Consider the following 16426-nt stretch of genomic DNA (forward strand, 5'->3'; position numbering starts at 1 on the left):
CACATGTTTTTACAAGAGGGAACATGTAGAAACATTGTTATACAAGCTGCACACACACTACTTTATATTGTATTAAAGTGTAATTACTATAGTGTTCTTCCCTGAAAGTACTTTTGTAAAAAATAATAATAATAATGGATTAGATTTTATATCACGCTTTTCTATTATTAGATACTCAAAGCGCTCACAGAGAAGTGGGAAGTGTGATAGGCTTGTGCAAAATTCTGAATTTAATTGGCAATGTCTCAGGAATTTCAATTCAGTTACCGGTACATAATTCCGAACTCAATTTGAATTGAGGTTGCAAACAAGAAGTAGAATTGCAACTCAAATTCCAATTGAATAAAGTTGATGATTTGAAATTCCACAAAATTTCAACTGATAATTTGTCTATTTTAAAAACATGTTTTACAATACAATCTTAACATGACATTTATATATTTCATAGAAATATTAATGCAAAACTCGTATACACACATTTAAATTAAAGCAAATGTTTTAAATTGACAATGAAGAATATTAAACAGGTCATTTAAAGTTTCCTGTAATTCAAATTTCTAATTTCAATTCAACATCCTGTAAATTGGTGCCTATTCCAATTCCAAATCTAAAAAATGAATTGGAATTGAAATTCCAAATTTGGAGTTTTGCACAAGCCTTTACTGTATACATCATTTTAGAATAAATAAATAATATTGGGTGTCCATAAATTGTCCTTAATATTTCATATAAAAATGTATTAGACCAATCTGGAAATTACTACAAAATATGGGGTAGGTATTACAAATTTTTTCCTACTTCAGTGCACCTCTTTTTGGGTGTCATATCCCATGACATATGTTTGGCTGAGTTTTTCATCACTGGATGCCGTGCCACTGGAGAGTGAGAGAGCAGAAGGTCTATAATCTTGAATTGCAGCTCTTTGAAATGCTAAGTCAATGTTTATGTGTTTAGTTTGATGCCATTGCCATTTAACAAGTTTTGTTTCATATGCTGTGGTGCATTTCCAGGTGACTGGATCAAAGAATGAAGACCAGGTCCTGAATGCTATTGAAGCTTACACAGAGTTTCGCCCTGAGTTGGCTCATAGAGCCATCAATCAACTGTTTGACATTGCCAGGATACAACACTGCAGCCAGCTGCTCCGAGCATTGCAAGTACGGGTCATCAGAAGACAGACTGCAATCAAACGTTAAGTTTTTTTAATGTGGCCGCCTAACCATTATCTTCCTTGTTTCAGCTTGTCATAGCAGCATTAAAGTGCCATAAATTTGATAAGAGCATTCAGGTGACGGGCAGCGCTGCACTTTTCTACCTGACCAACACAGAATATCGCAGTGACCAAAGTGTGCGACTTCGCAGAGAGGTCATTCAAGTGGTGTTAAATGGAATGGAGCAGTACCAGGAAGTCACTGTAAGTACACTCTTAAACTTTATCTCTTAAGGATCATCCTTCCGATCATTTTGTTTTTACATGCTGCATCAACTGTGCCGTGTTTATTGAATGTGTATAAACAAGGTAGGGCGTTGTGATTATTATGGGTGGGTCCATCCACTACCAGTGATAACCTATATATATATATATATATATATATATATATATATATATATATATCCACAACTTTTATTTTTTTGTGATAGAGCGATTGGAGCACATACTTGTTTGTCACAAAATACATTCATGAAGTTTGGGTCTTTTATGAATTTGTTATGGGTTTGCTGAAAATGTGACCAAATCTGCTGGGTGAAAAGTATACATACAGCATGTATGTATACACCTGGGGGTGCTGGTTTATTCAATAACGATCAGCCTATTTCTGTGTTACCTGTTTTTTCTGAAGTACTGGAAAAATTTGTTTACACAAGAATTTAAAAACATTTGTCTGATAACTGTATTTTGTATATTCATCAACACAGTTTCAGAGGAATAAATGTCTACAGAAAGTTCCCTGGTTCAATTTGATGATAAGATTTCAAGCAATTTAAATCTTAAGAGATATACTCTCTGCGTGTTCTTAGATTTGTGTAAGACATTTGATACTGTCAATTTTAAAATTCTTAAATAATTAAATATTGCATTGGAAATATTGTTTGAAAAAGGTTACGTAGTTTGTCTTTAGGAAATAGATCAATGTGTTTCTTCTAATATTCAACTCTATATAGCTAAATTAGTTTCTGGGGTTCCATTTTGGGACTTATTTTATTTCTAATCTATAGCTATGATTTAAAAAATATTTAAGAATATACCGCTTCTTGTGTTTGCAGATGGTACCTGTCTTTTAATATCACATTATAATCTTAATTTCTTGACAAGAGAAGCAATGGAAGAACTGTCTAATATTTCTGAATGGTTTAAAAATCACTTAATATATAAAAAAACAAATTGCATGATTTTTAGTACAAAAAAAACATATCCAAAATAAAAAAGACATTACATTATTCATTGATGGCATTAAAATTAGTCTGGTGCCTTTAAACCATTTTTTAGGAGTTTTTGTTGGTTAAAATGTGCTTAGAAATGACATATTGAACTTGTCTTGTAGCAAGAAGATGAAGTCAATAAATATTTTGAGTGAAGTTCTTTATTTTATTTATGGTTCTTGTATGTTGACATTATGTTATTGTTTAATATATCCTAGATGAAATACTTTAGGTGAAACAAACAAGCTGACAAAAGAATACCAATACAAGGAAAGAACCACGGTGTTCATATGTGTCTTTTAATAACAGACATTAGTATACCATTTGAACAATTTGAACTGAACACCCCAACATGTCGTTTCATGGCAATTGTTCACAAAGTGTACAGCTTTTATTACAGCAATGTAGCTTTCTGCTTTTTAAGTGGTTGATTTAACATTTGTGTCTGTTCTCAGGTGTGCTCACCTGAGAAAATGTTACTCGAGACTGTGTGCAGGCATACAGTAAATGACATGCTCAATATGATATTTCCTTTTTTTCCTCTTCCTTTCCACACTAGGTTCAAAGGAATTGCTGCTTAACTTTGTGTAACTTCAGCATTCCGGAAGAGCTGGAGTTTCAGTACAGTCGGGTAAACCAGCTGCTTCTAAAAATCTTGGAGCCAGCAAGGCAGGACGAGTCCATCCAGAGAATCGCTGTGCATCTCTGCAACGCTTTAGTTTGCCAGGTTGACAACCACCACAAGGAAGCTGTTGGAAAGATGGGATTTGTAAAGGTAACATCAAGGTCAAGATTTAGGTGTAAATCCATGTAGTTTTACATCCAGGATTTTTTTCTAATGGTTTTATCACCTAATCTTGCATTTTAATGTATTTATTCAAAACCTATGTCTCAAAAGTAACAGTCTTTTACCATACATACAATTATTTAATGAATTTACAATTTTTTCCGGGCCTCTGATTTTCCTTCATGTCGTTGTACTTTTTTGTGAGTATGGATGTGAAATGGTTTAAAATTGGATTTATCATGGTCTTAAATACATCTTTAAAAGGACAGTAAATGACACATCTTTGATCTGGTTAGTAATGATAGGATTTCATCATAAAAATTCCTGCTCTTAGTTGCTTTTCAACAGTCTCACCAGCCAATAGTTAAAGTTAAAGTACCAATGATTGTCACACTAGGTGTGGCAAAATTATTCTCTGCATTTGACCCATCACCTTTGATCACCCCCTGGGAGGTGAGCTGTGAGCAGCAGCGGTGGCCGCGCCCGGGGATCATTTTGGTGATTTAACCCCCAATTCCAAGCCTTAATGCTGAATGCCAAGCAGGGAGGTAATGGGTCCCATTTTTATAGTCTTTGGTATAACTCGGCCGGGGTTTGAACTCACAACCTACCGATCTCAGGGCGGACACTCTAACCACTAGGCCACTGAGTAGGTGGGGGTAGGTAGTAGCTACTAGGTGTAGGTGAGGACTTTTTCAGTACTGTGAACCCGCCATAGCTCATAATTTTAGTTAGCTCTTTAGGTAATAATAAATCTTATCTTGGTCAGAGTTAACCCTCACAATATACTGACTTTCTTTTCTCCTAAACATTTGTTTCAATTGATTCTTGTTTTTTATTCTTAGACAATGCTGAACTTAATACAGAAGAAGCTTCAGGACCGACTGGTGAGTTTCCATTTCACTGTTACTTTTATTTTTTGGATATCTCGGTTTATAGATTTATTATAGCTTATAAAAATGATGGTGCACTAATTTCAGAGTTGTTGGATTATTTAGCGAACACAAAACAAATGTGTCCACAATGTAGAGTAATATGATCTCAAAGTCCTCATTAAATATTTAAATTTTTCTGTTGAAAAAGGTCTGGGAAAATAAGTACACTTCCTTATGCCGTAGTCTGTAACAAAGTAGTCGTATGTATTCACAGTAGTTCCAAATATTCTGGTCTAAGTGAGTATTTGTGGTATCTACAGCGAGGATTATAATTACTTTAAGATATTATTAATTACACTTCTTTTTTCGTTTTTTTATTTGCTGTTTCCAGCCTGGGACCCTCATGAGGATAGGCAGAATAGATTTTGAATGGCTAGATGGGTAAATAATTTGTAGATTGGCTACGCCATTTCGGGATCTTATTGTGCTTATTACTGAGCCATTACAAAGCCACTTCTTTATTGCTTTGGACATATTTTTGGGGTCATTGTCATGCGGAAAGACCTATCCACTACCTATCCTCAGTGTTTTGGTTGAGGTTAAAGAGTTCTTATCCAAGATTCTACGATATATGTGTCACATTAAGATGATTTCAAAGAGCTCATTTGAAGAAGTACATGTGGCTTCACAAATGAAGACCTTAGCTGTCACTGCACAGCAGGCTACCAAAGTTTTTTGCATGACTGTGCTGTGGTCCCAACTCCCGTGAGATCATACAAGCTCCTTCTAAAGTAATTTTGGGCTGGTGCCTCACCTTACCCCTCAGAAGGGAAATATTTTGTGTTCACCGTAAAACCAAAAAGAGTCCATACTTCTGATTTAAACTTTACAGGAGGCTCTTCACTTTGCTCGCCCAAACTTCACAGAGGATCATGGAAGATGTAGTTTACTTTTCAGCCCAGTAAATAGGTCCAGAAAAAAAAATACAGTGACGGGCTAGTTCTCGTTTGATACCGTCACATAGGGCATTATTGCTACTGTAGCATTTTGAAACTGAAATACTTATCTATTTACAATACTGTTACATCCCGAGCCAGCAGCAAAGTTTAAAAAGAGCGTCAGACTCTGTGTGATTCTGCAGAGACACTACATTACTTACAAGACGTTACTTGTACAATATTACAGCGAAGCACTGGTTGGAGGTTGTTGAGCCTGCATTCATTTAGCAGCTAATTTAGGCAAAGATAGCAACTGTATTTTTATGACTTTTTCTTTCATTTTAGAATTATTACACCTAGGGTATTTTTCTTACCCAGCTTTGTGTTGAAAGCACAGAACTAATTTGTCTATTTCTTGGGAGTCAGATTTATCGCTGGTTGGTAGGGGATTAAATACAAATACCAACTGTATTTAAGAAGAAAAGAAATATTTTTTGTAGAATACTTTTATGGTACATTGTTTTTCTTTATCGTCTCACACTATTAACGATCCACTCGACGTCCATTGCACCGGTCACCCAGGGGGTGGCCCACATCTGCGGTCCCCTCCAAGGTTTCTCATTGTATCCCATTGGGTTGAGTTTTTTCTTGCCCTGATGTGGGATCTGAGCCAAGGATGTCGTTGTGGCTTGTGCAGCCCTTTGAGACACTTGTGATTTAGGGCTATATAATTAAACTTTGATTGATTGATGTTCATATAGTAGTAACATGTGGACAGCAACAACTAGAGAATGCCAGTCTGTGATGTATTTTCTATTTGTTAAACCTACGTCTGTGGACAGATTTTATAATAAAGTGCTTGAGCAAGATGTCCTAAAATGCCTAAAACATGTATTAACTGATATAGCTATAAATACTTTTAGCCAATATCAACATAAAGTTTAACACATTTTTGTTATTGTTATTCTTGTTTAAAAGGCATGAGATTATCTGTTACCCTAAACAGGAAAGCTGCCAAGGCTAAAATAAGACTACTATGTAACATGATAAAGTTGCACTCTTTTAATTACCGGTACAAGTGTCAAAATAATCTAATAATAGGTCAGGGTTGGAATCAGAGGCGTCTGGCTGTCGATCCTGACTGGGATCTGATATTAACACGAGATACCAAGTACAGAGGTACCTCTGTTTTTGGTAGTAATCCAAATCAGACGAAGATGCAATCAAACAGAAACCGAAGCAATTTTTTCCCCAAGAAATCCATTTAATGTACTGTATATCAAACACCCAAAAATATAAACACAAATTTCATTCTGCAGATAATAATTATAGTTTACATGCAGACTTAAATGCAACTTTCTTTGGCCCAATGGTGGGCGATTTTTTAGTCGTACTCAATAAAAATTGCGGAATGACTGAGTTAGTAACATGTCGGATTCTTTGTTTGGGCACTTGATGCCAAGAAATGATAGGCAGGCAAATGGATTAACTTTTTAATGCACAATGTTTGCAATGTTTGGTAGTAAGATAACCCCAGACTGTATAGGACAACTGGGGAAAACTTTTGGAGCTAGTTTCGTTGAATACCAAATCCTAAAAGTGTGGCGTAGAAAAACTAAGGTATCGCTCTATAGAATTTAATGAATAGGCTCCTTGTTGAAATAATGTTTGTTTGTTTGTTTGCACTTAGTGCGACCAGGTGATGGAGTTTTCCTGGAGTGCTCTGTGGAATATTACTGATGAGACGCCTGACAACTGTCAGATGTTCCTCAATTGTCGGGGAATGAATCTCTTTCTCGATTGTCTACAAGTGAGTCTGTTGTTACCGTGGTCCCTGTTCCATCTTCTTTTTAACTCTATATAAACACTGATAACAATTAACCCCATCAAAGTTGTTAATATATCTTAACTTTCTATTGTGTGATTAAAGACATCTGTCTTTTGTGGAACTTCATTTCAGGAGTTTCCAGACAAGCAGGAGCTGCATCGCAATATGCTGGGGCTTCTGGGTAATGTTGCTGAGGTCAAAGCTCTACGGCCACAGCTCGTCACGCCACAGTTCATCTCTGTATTCAGGTACAAGTGCTTATTTTAGCAACAGAGTTAAAAGTATATTTGTATTCTTTTGTAATTTTCTTTTGACAATTAACATACTGAGCTTCACTATCACCTCATTAATACCAGAAACAACAGGATTTTGTCTTATATGGCAATATGTATTCTTTTTCATAACATGGTCACTACTGCCTAGTTTCTCTTCTTATATTCTTATTTTACTGTTATATTTTTATTCTCATCGTTGCTTTTTATTTTTATTTTATTGTAATATTTTTCTATTTTGTCTCCATTTATACCCCCATTATTTACTTTTTACAATTTTGTACACTGCTGCTGGGATTTAAATTTTCCTGAGGGAACTCTCCTGAAGGAATCAATAAAGTACTATCTATCTATCTATCTATCTATCTATCTATGTAAAAATACTACACAATAGGACCGTATTTGGCTTCTGACACATACACTAGGACAACCTGGCTAGAATGGACGGTTACATGATTTTTCTGAATAGTTTAGATAGTCAGAAAGCGTATTTATTGTAGAAAATGATCTCACTCTTATCTGTTCTCGTCTCACTTTTTGACAGTAATCTACTAGACAGTAAGGCGGATGGGATCGAGGTGTCGTACAATGCATGTGGCGTGCTTTCCCACATCATGTTTGATGGACCAGAGGTTTGGTCGATGGAAGAGCCACTGAGGGACACAGTGATGGACAAGATGTGGGATGCTATTCAGAGCTGGGATGTCAGCTCACGTCGCAATATCAACTACAGGTGAATAATCATGTGTTCCTTTAAATGAGCTTGTAGTTGTAAACAAGATGCATGTTTAGAGTTTGTGATTGTGTTCTGTTATTTTTTTCAAATTCATAGTATTGTGCATTTAGCGTTTTATAATATTCGTGGACCAGTCCCTATAGTACTGTAAAGCGGTGATCCCCAACCCCCAGTCTGTGTAAGCTTTAAAAGCTTTTCCCACTTTATTCATATTACATTAGTATGTCACCCTCCTTGTTGTAGCCAAGTTGTAGCTTGGCTGTTCACTGGCTGCACAACTGTCACTCTGTTTAAATATTAATGCTCTTTTAGGTCATTTGAACCCATACTGCGACTACTACCTCAAAGCATCGCTCCTGTAAGTCAACACTGGGCCACGTGGGCTCTCTTCAACCTGGTGTCAGTTTATCGTAAGTACCTGAAGTTTCAAGCTGTTACAGTATGTCAATGTACTGTACCATTATATGATTGTCACACCAACAATGTCTAAGCTTGGTTTTTCTTGATTTTGTCTTATACAGTTGAGGTCAGAAGTTAACATACACTTACCATGGGAATGAATGTCGTATTAATTTTGGCACGGTGTTCTTTTTTTTGGAAGCCTCACCTTGACTCTTCCAAACATTCTTCTTGCCATTATGGCCAAATAATTCCATCTTTGTATGATCAGCTTTATTTTTGACAGAAAGGTTGGTTTTTTTGTTAGCTTTTTACAAAAAATATTTTAGTTTTTGTAATCAAATTTGACGTAGTTTCCGTTGAATACGTTTAACAACATTTAAGTCAAAATTAAAGTAATTTTAATAAACTAAGATATAACATGTAAAGGCTAAAGCCTATATTTATCTTATTTTGGCAATCTGTAAACAAACAAATAAGTAGAACTGCGCTCAATATATCAGTAAGTCAATCATTTTACACTAAACTTTGTGCTAAATAATAAAAATAAAAATAAAATGAAGACATTGAAATATTTTTTCCAGGTGTTGAAATATATTTCATAAATAATATAAAAAAGTACAACTACTGTATGAAGTCATAAATAATGCAATAAAAACAGTAGTAAACATCCATCCATCCATCCATCCATTTTCTACCGTTGTTCCTTTCGGGGTCGCGGGGGGTGCTGGAGCCTATCTCAGCTGCATTCGGGCGGAAGGCGCAAAATAATAACAGATTATTGTGCAAATTGTCACTTCTCTGTGCCGCACTTGTCAAAATGACTCACTTGCAGATGCTGCTTCCAGTTAATTGGGTTTTTCGGGGCCAACTTAAAATCACTCACTCCAAATTCTTTACCCAGTGTCTTGTTACTGTCCAGGAGCACAACTACCTAGCAGCCAAGCAATGTCATGGTCAAGGATTAATAGTGATATTCGTCAACATATGGAGAGAGCAGGGTTTAAACCACCAACCTCTGGTTTCTGTACGATCTTCTCTTCCTCCTGAGCCACTGCCACTTTTTACAGGTTTACTCTCTTCTTTCTCACGGGCGTAGACAAATGGCAGCATGTAACTTATCCATACAGTCTACAAGACGAACATAGATATCATTGGATTTAATTTCTGTCATCAATTTTGTCTTGATGTTCGTCGGGTGAAAAAAAGTCTTGACGAAAGCGATGTTAGAAATTATTCATCAAAGAAATTAACACTGTGCCTGACCATCAAACGTTTGACCTCACTGAGGACAGAGGTACAAGTGATCCAGCAGTTATCAGTTCATGGCAGGCTTAAGTCTTGGTGGTTCATGGGTTGTACCTAAACATCTTAACCAATTTCCTTTTATCTCAGGGTGATAATGTAGGTGTTCTTCCAGACTTTGGATTTTTTTTTTTTTTTAAGTTTAGTAATGGCGCAAAAATAAATTTCCCACCTGATGTAAGCATACAATTCCCCTTTTTAGATCTTTACTGAGTTCCTTTGACTTTCTCATTGTTCCGAGTATTGATCAATCCAATTAGTACAGTCAAGCTATTTTGTCATGCTGCCAAAACTATCAGCTGCAGTCAATCATGCTCACTAACAATAAGTTAAAGCTGCTCTATGTCACAGTTAGTGATCTTTGTGACCCGCCCTCTTCCTGGTTCAAAACGTCCAAGATACTCCCTTCCTATGTAGACGCACGGAAAAAAAGGACAACACCAAGTCGCAAGAGCCGGTTTTGGAGGCGGCCATTGCATTTGTTTTTTTAATTCTTTTGTTCGTAAAGATCTCTCCTGAGATTGGATACACGTGGACCAGACAGCAATGATTGACAGCCATTAAAGCCATCCATCCATCCATTTTCTTCCGCTTATCTGAGGTCGGGTTGCGTGGACAGCAGCCTACGCAGAGAAGCCCAGACTTTCCTCTCTCCAGCCACTTCGTCCAGCTCCTCCCGGGAGATCCTGAGGCATACCCAGGCCAGCCGGGAGACATAGTCTTCCCAACGTGTCCTGGGTCTTCCCAGTGGTCTCCTGCTGGTCGGACATGCCCTAAAAAACCCTCCAGGGAGGCGTTCGTGGGGCATTCTGACCAGATGCCCTAACCACCTCATCTGGCCCCTCTCGATGTGGAGGAGCGGCGGCTTTACTTTGAGCTCCTCCCGGATGACAGAGCTTCTTACCCTATCTCTAAGGGAGAGCCCCGCCACCGGACAGGGAAAACTAATTTCAGCCGTGATCTTTTCCTTTCGGTCATTACCCAAAGCTCATGACCATAGGTGAGGATGGGAACGTAGATCGACCGGTACATTGAGAGCTTTGCCTTCCGGCTCTGCTCCTTCTTTACCACAATGGATCGATACAGTGTCCACATTACTGAAGACGCCGCACCAATCCATTAAAGCCAGTCCAGCGTAAGTGTTTTACAAAGTTTAACTTGTAATTGTGTCAAATATAGTAATTTGTTCAATCCTTTCTGTTAAACCACTAAAGGTAGCCTGTTGCTTGGAGGTGTTCTCATTATATTTTTTTGGTATTAGAAATATAACTTTGACCAAGTTGCAAACTTGGCCTTAATGACGTAAAATGTATTTTAAGAAACTTTGACACTACCTATCACAAGATTTAGGTCACTGTGTAAAATGTTTAGAATGTGTTGGTAATAAACCAACAGCAAACAAACAATTCATCCCATATACACTATATTATAAACAGTTACTTTTTTGATTGGTCTTTAAACTATAATACTTTGTTACATCTAATATACAGTAACTTAGAATTTTGAGTGCAACTCTATATTGTGACCTTGTGTAAATTACAGAAAATCCAAAATAAATTCAAATTTGTGCAACTAATTTGCAACCATTCACTTTGGAAAAAGAACAGTTCAAATAAAGGATTAATTCATCAAAATTAATACATCACATTGATGCCCATTATGAGCTTATGCAAACATATGACCACAACTGCAGCTGTATCCATCCCCTTCAGTTTTAAAGCTTTCTTCTTTCACCTTATTCTGCTTTTTCTTATACTCACCTATGCACACATACAGCCTGTCATTAACATTTCCCTGGTATACAAGAGTAATTCTTACATATATGTTTGCATTTTTTTTATATGCAGCAAGCAAGTATTGTCCCCTGCTCATAAAGGAAGGAGGAATTTGTCTTCTGGAGAGAGTTTTGGAGTTGGAAAGTTCACACCCTGATACTAAGGACATGGCCCAGTAAGACATGTTCACACTCTTGTGTTTACAACCCAGTCAAATGTACATATCATCACTTTAAAGGCGAACTGCACTTTTTGGGGGGGAATCATTCACAATCCATATGTAAGACAAGAACACGTATGTTTTTCTCTTTTTTATGCATTCCAATTTTTTATACACCGCAAGTACGAGGTGGCTAACAATGAAGCTAATGGGAGTTCTTTTTCTCCGATCAAGCCCTCTAACTAACCATCCAAAAACCGCCAACAATACTCAATTTACACGTTATGACCTGCATATTAACCAAGTTTTAGCCCATGCATCCATTTTCTACCACTTGTCCCTTATCAGCTGGCGGGGGCTGGAGCCTATTGCAGCTGTACATGGGCAAAAGGCAAGGTACACCCTGGGCAAGTCGCCACTTCGTTGCAGCATATTGTTATAAGAGCTAACACAGAGGAATTACTTTAAGCAGTGCTCTGATCAAAGAGCGGTAACTAGCTTATGCACCTATTTTGTGCTAAATTATAAATCAAGCCTCGCACATGTTGATTATTTTAATTTACAACTAAAACCCTTCCCTGTAGCCTTCATATGTATTGAATATGGTTTGGTGCAAATTTTGCTCCACAGTCACATGTATAACCTACTTTCTGCATATGTATGCAAGCGTTTCATTTGTGGAGGCGTTCCCTTTCAATTGCATTTGAAACCCCCTCCTCTCCAAAAGTATAAAGTAAATGCATATTTCCAAAATGTACTCTTTCAAATATACTGTATATCTTTAAGATGCCTCCCCGCTATTTTTTTCTTTCTTTTCGAAAATAAACTTCATAAACAATATATAAATTCACCAGCCAAACTCACCAGCCAATCCAAGAGTGGGCAGTGATACAGAGCTTTCTAGATACATGTCACGTATGGGCAAAAAATCGGAATTGACTTGCAGTGTAAACATAGGCTAAGTTGGAAACACATTCTCTGACAGATCAAGGGACCTCAACTGTGCGTGGAATTGTGACGAAAAGTCTTAAGTCTTTGTATGCCAGAATACGCAACACCTTCATGCAATTTGGAGCTGAAGTGTGCGCAGGTAACCCCACTTCACGTAATGTGGCGGCTTTGCCACACCTCAACTTCTCCATAGAAGGTCAATGCAATTATGTAGAGTGACTCATGAAAGCGGCACTCACGAAGACCGAGGTTGGAATGAGGTGGAGAAAAAAAAAGAAAAGAAGTGGTTTGTACAAAACCCAAAACCAGTGAAGTTGGCACGTTGTGTAAATCGTAAATAAAAACAGAATACAATTATTTGCAAATCCTTTTCAACCTATATTCAGTTGAATAGACTGTAAAGACAAGATACTTAACGTTCGAACTGGAAAACTTTATTTTTTGCAAATATTAGCTCATTTGGAATTTGAGGCCTGCAACATGTTTCAAAAAAGCTTGCACAAGTGGCAAACAGACTGAGAAAGTTAAAGAATGCTCATTAAACACTTATTTGGAACATCCCACAGGTGAACAGGCAAACTGGGAACAGGTGGGTGCCATGATTGGGTATAAAAGCAGCTTCTATGAAATGCTCAGTCATTCACAAACAAGGATAGGGCGAGGGTCACCACTTTGTGAACAAATGCGTGAGCAAATTGTTTAAAAACAACATTTCTCAACCAGCTATTGCAAGGAATTTAGGGATTTCACCATTTACGGTCTGTAGAATCATCAAAAGGTTCAGAGAATCTGGAGAAATCACTGCACGTAAACAGCAAGGCTGAAAACCAACATTGAATGCCAGTGACCTTCAATCCCTCAGGTGTAACTGCATTAAAAAGCGACATCAGTGTGTAAAGGATATCACCACATGGGCTCAGGAACACTTCAGAAAACCACTGTCAGTAACTACAGTTGGTCGCTACATCTGTAAGTGCAAGTTAAAACTCTACTATGCAAAGCTAAAGTTAAAGTACCTCTGATAGTCACACACACACTAGGTGTGGTGAAATTATTCTCTGCGTTTGACCCATCCCCTTGTTCCACCCCCTGGGAGGTGAGGGGAGCAGTGAGCAGCAGCGATGGCCGCGCTCGGGAATCATTTTGGTGATTTAACCCCCAATTCTAACACTTGATGCTGAGTGCCAAGCAGGGAGGCAATGAGTCCCATTTTTAAAGTCTTTGGTATGACTCGGCTGGGGTTTGAACTCACAACCTACCGATCTCAGGGCGAACACTCTAACCACAAGGCCACTGAGCAACAAAGCCATTTATCAACACACGCAGAAATGCCGCCGGCTTTGCTGGGCCCGAGCTCATCTAAGATGGACTGATGCAAAGTGTAAAAGTGTTCTGTGGTCTCACAAGTCCACATTTCCAAATTGTTTTTGGAAACTGTGGACATCGTGTCCTCTGTAACAAAGGAAAAGAACCATCCGAATTGTTATAGGCGCAAAGTTCAAAAGCCAGCATCTGTGATGGTATGGGGGTGTAGTAATGCCCTAGGCATGGGTAATTTACACATCTGTGAAGGCACCATTAATGCTGAAAGGTACATACAGGTTTTGGAGCAACATATGTTGCCATCCAAGCAACGTTATCATGGACGGCCCTGCTTATTTCAGCAATACAATGCCAAGCCACGTGTTACAACAGCGTGGCTTCATAGTAAAAGAGTGCGGGTACTAGACTGGCCTGCCTGTAGTCCAGACCTGTCTCCCATTGAAAATGTGTGGTGTAATATGAAGCCTAAAATAGCAGAAGGGAGACTGTTGAACAACTTAAGCTGTACATCAAGCAAGAATGGGAAAGAATTCCACCCAAAAAGCTTCAAAAGTTGGTCTCCTCAGTTCCCAAATGTTTACTGAGTGTTGATAAAAGGAAAGGTCATGTAACACAGTGGTAAAAATGCCCCTGTGCCAACTTTTTTGCAATGTGTTGCTGCCATTAAAGGCCTACTGAAATGAAATGTTATTATTTAAACGGGGATAGCAGGTCCATTCTATGTGTCATACTTGATCATTTCGCGATGTTGCCATATTTTTGCTGAAAGGATTTAGTAGAGAACATCGACGATAAAGTTCGCAACTTTTGGTCGCTGATAAAAAAGCCTTGCCTGTACCGGAAGTAGCGTGACCTCACAGGTTGTGGAGCACCTCACATCTGCACATTGTTTACAATCATGCCCACCAGCAGCGACAGCGATTCGGACCGAGAAAGAAACGATTACCCCATCAATTTGAGCGAGGATGAAAGATTTGTGGATGAGGAAAGTGAGAGTGAAGGATTAGAGGGCAGTGGAAGCGATTCAGATAGGGAAGATGCTGTGAGAGGCGGGTGGGACCTGATATTCAGCTGGAAATTACTAAAACAGTAAATAAACACAAGACATACAGTATATATACTCTATTAGCCACAACACAACCAGGCTTATATTTAATATGCCACATAACAAACACCTGCCCCCTCCCGTCCATATAACCCACCAATACAACTCAAACACCCGCACAACACACTCAATCCCACAGCCCAAAGTACCGTTCACCTCCGTAAAGTTCATACAGCACATATATCAGCACATATATTTCCCCAAAGTTACGTACGTGACATGCACATAGCGGCACGCACGTACGGGCAAGCGATCAAATGTTTGGAAGCCAAAGCTGCGTACTCACGGTAGCGCATCTGCTATCCAACTCAAAGTCCTCCTGGTAAAGAGTCCAGCCTGCCACTAATACACCGCTTCCCACCTACAGCTTTCTTCTTTGCTGTCTTCATTGTTCATTAAACAAATTGCAAAAGATTCACCAACACAGATGTCCAGAATACTGTGGAATTTTGCGATGAAAACAGACGACTTAATAGCTGGCCACAATAGTGTCCCAATATGTCCGCACAATCCGTGACGTCACGCGCAAACGTCATCATACCGAGACGTTTTCAGCAGAATATTTCGCGGGAAATTTTAAATTGCACTTTACTAATCTAACCCGGCCGTATTGGCATATGTTGCAATGTTAAGATTTCATCATTGATATATAAACTATCAGACTGCGTGGTCGGTAGTAGTGGGTTTCAGTAGGCCTTTAAATTCTAAGTTAATGATTATTTGCACAAAAAAAAAAATTGTGTTTGCAGTTTATTCAGTTAAATATAAGTTAAAAAGGATTTGCAAATCATTGTATTCTATTTTTATTTACGAATTACACAACGTGCCAACTTCACTGGTTTTATGTTTTGTATATCAAGGTACCCATTTTCATATCTTGCAAGATTAAAACGTGACAATATTTCTTGTTTAAGAGAAAAGCTGTCTTGCGGTCACAGGGCAGTAGCGTCTTAAGCAGCCGTTAGCGACCTGGAGCCCAAAAGACCAAAACAGGATCACAGAACCGCTCACAGTACAAAATGGCCTCTGCGCTCCAAACACCACCTCCATGCTTTGGCTGGTGAGACTCGCGGCTGCCCTCCTTCATCAGAGTCCATCAGCCGCCTCTGTGTTTATGTCCAATCAAAGGTAGTCACGACTGCTATCAATCTTGGATGCAAAATCGCGATGGAACAGCACTTTGGCTAAGCTGGCTTGTTACCTTGTGCAGCAATAGGCAAATGTAATTGAATTGAAGTTTCAGTTTGTGAAAAGAAGCTTGACAGTCAAAAGCTCATGCTTAGGTCATGCATGTGGAGCCATAAAACATTTCAATTAACACATGAATTGTTTTGTGAGTTTGTCCACTCATATGTCACTGCAGTTTACTTAAAATTTATGTTAAAATATTGTCTCATTTCCTTCTCGTAAACCCAATATCTTGTATTATTATTGTTGTTAGTAGCAGTAGTAGTAGTAGTGGTAGTAGGAACTCATTTTGTGTATTAGTTATAGTGAATCACAACAAAACAAACGAATTAGAGTAACTTTATGCACATGTCCCTGACACTA

At 38.2% G+C, this 16426-nt stretch overlaps 1 protein-coding gene across 5 annotated transcripts in view; it reads left to right on the plus strand.

Moving 5' to 3' along the window:
- zer1 (zyg-11 related, cell cycle regulator) overlaps positions 1-16426 on the plus strand; it is a 35499-nt gene that overhangs the window by 16036 nt on the left and 3037 nt on the right. For all 5 annotated transcript variants that reach the window (XM_062032013.1, XM_062032012.1, XM_062032011.1 and 2 more), the window contains 9 exons: positions 1011-1157; positions 1241-1414; positions 2981-3196; positions 4054-4095; positions 6712-6831; positions 6982-7097; positions 7666-7854; positions 8170-8267; positions 11409-11511. In XM_062032013.1, coding sequence (XP_061887997.1) covers positions 1011-1157; positions 1241-1414; positions 2981-3196; positions 4054-4095; positions 6712-6831; positions 6982-7097; positions 7666-7854; positions 8170-8267; positions 11409-11511 — 1205 coding nt within the window. The remainder of the gene's footprint in view (positions 1-1010; positions 1158-1240; positions 1415-2980; positions 3197-4053; positions 4096-6711; positions 6832-6981; positions 7098-7665; positions 7855-8169; positions 8268-11408; positions 11512-16426) is intronic.

This window comes from Entelurus aequoreus, linkage group LG21, assembly GCF_033978785.1.
Source record: "Entelurus aequoreus isolate RoL-2023_Sb linkage group LG21, RoL_Eaeq_v1.1, whole genome shotgun sequence".
NCBI lineage: Eukaryota > Metazoa > Chordata > Actinopteri > Syngnathiformes > Syngnathidae > Entelurus > Entelurus aequoreus.